This window comes from Miscanthus floridulus, chromosome 2 (assembly GCF_019320115.1).
Source record: "Miscanthus floridulus cultivar M001 chromosome 2, ASM1932011v1, whole genome shotgun sequence".
Lineage (NCBI taxonomy): Eukaryota > Viridiplantae > Streptophyta > Magnoliopsida > Poales > Poaceae > Miscanthus > Miscanthus floridulus.
Genome location: NC_089581.1, coordinates 79,908,780 through 79,914,339, shown reverse-complemented (window position 1 = coordinate 79,914,339; position 5,560 = coordinate 79,908,780). Strand labels below are relative to the sequence as shown.

The window sequence follows — 5,560 nt, the reverse complement described above, 5'->3', positions numbered from 1 at the left end:
GAGGTCAGAAACTGGGCCTTCTCCATAGAGAAAAGAGCGAAACGTATGCTGCTCGGCAGTTATCGAAATGACTGTAGATGGCACAAACGTCAATCGAGCAATAAATTCTGCTCTAAGCTCTCGGCCTCGAATAGCCCATAATCTATAACGTTGAGCACAGAGCCCGTGCATGTGAAGGAAAAATAGGCATGACCAAGGAGCCACAGCCGACCACCCATAACGCAGAGCGTAGAGCCTGTGGCGCGTGTAGGGAGAGATCGGAGGCTAGGTCTTCTCTGAAGAGAACAGAAAAGAAAGTAGGATGCTCGCTGATCGGCGAAATATCTTTAAAGGTTCACAGTGAATTATTCAACGGTTTGGAGAAAAACATGTGGCAAGACACGTTGGCGATTTGGAGGAGATGTGTTTGGAGAAAATTATTCAGGCGTTTTTTGGTGAAAATGTGTCGGCATTTTGGAGAAAACGTTTGGCGTTTTTTGGAGAAAACCATTCGGAGAGTTTTGAGATTTGGAGAACTTTATTCGGCGAAATCGTGGTCGGCAATTTGGAGAAATCGTTTGGTGATTTTGGAGAAAACTGTTCAGCGATTTTGGAGAAAACTATTCGGCGATTTTGGAGAAAACTGTTCGGCGATTTTGGAGAAAACCGTTCGGCGATTTTGGAGAAAACCGTTCGGCGATTTTAGGAGAAAACCGTTTGGCGATTTTGGAGAAAACTATTCTGCGATTTTGGAGAAAACCGTTCGGCAATTTTGGAGATCGTTATGGAGTATCGTAATGCTTCGGCGACCGTATGTGGAGATCAAAAGTTAAAGGGAAAAAATGGAGACAAATCATGGAGACAAAAACTTTATTCATCATAAAATGGAGAGTACATATTTGGAGCATTTCAAGGGTAGAAACATATAAGGTGCTCGATGTGCCATGAGTTTGGAACATCAATCCCATCTAAGTCGCATAAGCGATAAGATCCTAGTCGGGTGACCTCTTTGACGACGTAGGGCCCTTCCCAAGGGGAAGAAAGCTTGTGCAACCCCTCGGTCTTTTGTTTTCAGCAAAGAACGAGGTCGCCGATGGTGAATGAACGACCTTTTACATTGCGGTTATAGTACCTTTGCAGATCTTCTAGATACTTGGTTGTGCGGACACAGGTGATCAGACGTTCTTCCTTGGCCCAGTCTTTGTCCTCTGACCAAACAGCCGTGGCCTGCTCTTCAACATAATTTTCCACCCTAGGTGCTCAAAAGGCAACATCTGCTGGTAGTATGGCCTCTAAGCCATAGACTAAAAAATATGGAGACACATCGGTACTGCGACTAGCTTGAGTGCATAGTCCCCAGACAATAGCCGGAAGCTCTTTGAGCCATCTGCCTGGATGCTTTTCTTCTTTCTGATATAGCCTCTTTTTGAGGGCGTCAAGGATCATACCATTAGCCCGCTCAACCTGGCCATTAGCTCTAGGATGAGCAATGGAAATGTATTTAACGGAGATGCACCGGCCTTCATAGAAGTCCCAAAAATGATGGCCGATAAATGTGGTTCTGAGGTCGGTGATAATGCTGTTCAGGAGACCGAACCTGTGTATGATATCTTCAAAGAGGTCGATTGCTTTCTTTGTAGTAGCTAAAACGAGCGGTTTGTACTCGATCCACTTGGAGAACTTATCAATGGTGACATATACATACCTAAAACCTCCTAGCGCTGGCTTGAAGGGCCCAATCATGTCTAGTCCCCAGCATGCGAAAGGCCAAGAAGCTGGGATGATCTGCAATTCCTGTGCCGATACGTGTATTTGCTTGGCGAAGAACTGACATCCTTCACAGCACCGGATGAGGTCTTCTGCATTGGAGATGGACGTGGGCTAGTAGAAGCCAGCTCAAAAAGCTTTGCTAACTAGGTTTCTCGAAGCCGCGTGATTGCCACAGGAACCTGAATGAATTTCATGAAGCAGCTTCACTCCTTCATCTTGAGGGACGCACTTCTGCAATATCCCTTCCTTGGCACTCGTCCTCATCAAGTTACCATCTACCAACACATAGTGGTTACTTTGGTGGATTAGGTGTTCGGTGTCGGTCTTGTCGGTGGGTACTAAAGAGTTGGTGAGGTACTTGATGAATTGCTCTCTCCAATCAACGACCAGCGAAGGCACCGCAAGTACCAACTGCTTGGCAGGGGGAAACTCCTCAACTTCCTTTTCTTCTTTAATGGACGGAACCAGGAGATCTTGCACGAAGACCCCTGGTGGAACTACGGCGTGAGATGAACTAATTTTTGAGAGCTGGTTGGCTGGTTGATTTTGATCTCGTACCATGTGGTGGTACTCGATACCGTAGAACTTCCCTTCAAGCTTCCTGATTTCAGCGCAGTATGCATCCATCTTCTCACTGGAATAGGACCAGTCTTTCTTGAGCTGGTTGATAACCAACGCGGAGTCTCTATACACCATGAGGCGTTTGAAGCCGAGCGCGATGGCTATACGAAGACCATGGAGACATGCTTCATATTCTACAGCGTTGTTGGAGGCTGAGAAGTGTATCCGAAGAACATAACGTAGCTTATCCTTGGTCAGCGTAATGAATAGAATGCTCGCACCGGCATCATGTTGATGTTAAGGGCACCGTCAAAGTACATCACCTAGTGCTCGGGGCAAGCGGCGGCGATGGGCTCTTGGATCTTGGTCCATTCAGCGATGAAGTCAGCGAGCGCCTGTGACTTAATGGTAGGTCTGCTTCTGAATTCAATGGAATAGGTGCCGAGCTCAATAGCCCATTTAATGATGCGGCCATTGGCTTCTTTGTTGCGAAGAATGTCCAACAGGGGAAACTCCATGACCACAGCGATCTTGTAGTATTTGAAGTAATGCTGGAGCTTGCGCGATGTAATTAGAATTGTGTATAATAGCTTTTGTACCTAAGGATAACGAGTTTTTGGCTCATTGAGTACTTCACTGATAAAGTAGACCAGACATTGCACCCTATAAGCATGCCCGGCTTCCTCGCGTTCGACGACGATAGCTGTACTCACAACACGAGAGGTGGCAGTGATGTATATGAGTAGAGTCTCATCTGGCCTTGGCGCTATCATGATCGGCGGCTTCATCAAGAACAACTTGAGCTGCTCGAAAGCTGAGTCTACCTCCTCCGACCAGGAAAAGTGCTCAGAGGCCTTGAGGAGTTTGAAGAAAGGTAGCCCTTTTTCGCCGAGGCATGATATGAAGTGGCTTAAAGTAGCCATACAACCTATAAGCTTTTGTATATCCTTGACACATGTTGGCCATTTCATATTGGTGATGGCGGAGACCTTGTCTAGATTAGGCTCGATGCCTCAAGCACTGATGATGTAGCCCAGCAGTATACCGAATGGAACTCCAAAGATGCACTTTGAAGGGTTCAACTTCCATCGGTACTTGTTCAAATTGGCAAAAGTTTCTTCGAGGTCGGTGATAAGGTTATCAGCTGTCTTGGTTTTGATGACCACGTCATCGATGTAGGCTTTGACATTGCGACCGATCTGCTGGTCAAGGCACATCTAAATGGCCCTTTGATAGGTAGCCTCAGCGTTCTTGAGTCTGAAGGATATAGTTTTGTAGCAGTATGCACCGAAAGGTGTAATGAATGATGTCTTTATCTAGGTCTTCTTCCTTGAGGGAGATCTGATGATAGCCAGAGTAACAGTCAAGGAAAGAGAGTAGTTCGCAGCTGGTGGTAGAGTCTACAACCTCGTCTATCCAAGGCAAGCCAAAGGGGTCTTTAGGGCAGTGTTTGTTAAGATTAGTATAATCAATGCACATTCTCCATTCTTTATTCTTTTTTTGAATGAGAACAGGGTTTGCTAACTAATCTAGATGATACACTTCTTTTATAAACCCGACAACTAAGAGCCATTTTATTTCTACCCTAATAGCCTCCTTCTTGTCTGGCATGAATCGACAAAGTTTCTGCTTGATCAGTTTGGTGGTCGGCGAGACATTCAAGGAGTGCTCGATCTTCTCTCGTGGTACCCCTAGCATGTCTGTAGGTTTCCAAGAAAACACATTGGCATTGTCATGTAGGAAGGAGATGAGCGCGCTTTCCTATTTGGGGTCAAGGTGAGCCCCAATCTTCATGGTCTTAGAAGCGTCATTGAGGCCAAGGCCGACCTCCTTGATTTCCTTGGACTCGATGGAGGCGCGGGGAAGCTCAAGCTTTGGAATATCCATGTCTTCGGCGGGTACCATCTTGGCTTCGGCAACCATGCTAGCCATCTAGATGGAGAGGTCGGTGTCTTCGGCGAGGGTGAGACTCTCTGTCTTGCAAGCGTAGGCAACAGAAAGGTTGGCCCGCAGAGCTAGGACTCCTATAGGCGAAGGCATCTTCAACACTAGATACACGTAGTGTGGTATGGCCATGAATTTGGCTAGAGCTAGCTAGCCAAGTATGGCATGGTAGGCTGTGTCAAAGTCAGCGACGTAGAAGTTGAAATGCTCGATGCGGTAGTTGCTTGCCATGCTGAACTGTACTAGCAGGGTGATCTCTCCAAGTGGCCTGGATGCCCTTCTAGGTACCACACCCTAGAAGGAGGAGTCCAAGGGTGTGAGATCTGATATCGCAAGGCCCAACTCTCTTAGGGCTTCGGCAAAAAGTAGGTTCAAAGCACTGCCACCATCAACAAGGACTTTTCTGAATAGCACCTTCTAGACGGTTGCATCGAGGACGAGGGGGAAACGCCATGTATATGGTATGTCTGCCCACTGGTTGGCCCTACTAAAGGTGATGGGGATCTTGGACCTCGGACCATGGGCGATAGTTGGGGTCAGCGGTAGTTTCTTCTGAAGCGACAGCGAGCACTCATCGAGCAGCAAGCTTCCATTCCCTTTGACTCTCAGTGGAGGCGAGGCCCCCAAAGATGGTGGCGACCACCTTATCGTGGTCCTAAAAGGCATTGTTGTTGTTCCTAGGTGGTCGGTGACCTCCTATTCCATTGTTGGCATCATCGTCGAGCCTCTTGTCCTGGAACTCCCTAGCTAGACCAATGCAATCCTTCATCTTGTGTTTGGCGTTCTTGTGAAGAGGGCACGGGCCATCGAGTATCTTTTGGTACTGCTCGTCATAGTTACACTTGGTGCGAGGTTGACTAGTGGTAGTGAAGATGTGTTCTGGCCAGCGGTGGCGAGTTTGGCTAGGCCTGTGTCCTCCTGTTCGATCACGGCCGCTATCGTGATGATAGTTGTGGTCATTGGGGCAGCGGTCATTGTGACATCGGTCATCGGGGTGATCGTCGTATCGGTGATGTGGTCGCTGAGTGCCCACATCCTCATTGAAGCGCACCTCAGCTTCCTCTACATTGGCGTATTGGTTGGCGGTAGTTATCATCTCGCCGATATCGGTCGATGGCTTACGGTTGAATTTGGAGCAAAGCTCACGATGGTGGAGTCCTCAAATAAAGGCAGTGATGACTTCAGCTTTCGTGATGTTGGGGATAGAGTTCCTCATCTCAGAGAAATGCTGGATGTAGCTATGGAGGAACTCGGATGGCTTCTTGTTGATGCGGCTGAGATCATGCTTCATGCCGGGTCGAGTACA

At 47.6% G+C, this 5,560-nt stretch overlaps 1 protein-coding gene across 1 annotated transcript; it reads right to left on the bottom strand.

Annotated features, from left to right (window-relative positions):
• Positions 1-1,875: 1,875 nt before the first annotated feature.
• On the bottom strand, positions 1,876-2,445 carry LOC136536747 (uncharacterized). Its single transcript, XM_066528938.1, has one exon. The coding sequence runs from the start codon at positions 2,443-2,445 to the stop codon at positions 1,876-1,878; it is 570 nt and encodes a 189-aa protein (XP_066385035.1).
• Between the last annotated feature and the right edge of the window lie 3,115 nt (positions 2,446-5,560).

Bases quoted from the DNA above. Each gene is read 5' to 3' on its own strand.
- LOC136536747 (XM_066528938.1), bottom strand. From the start codon at position 2,445: ATGGTGTATAGAGACTCCGCGTTGGTTATCAACCAGCTCAAGAAAGAC.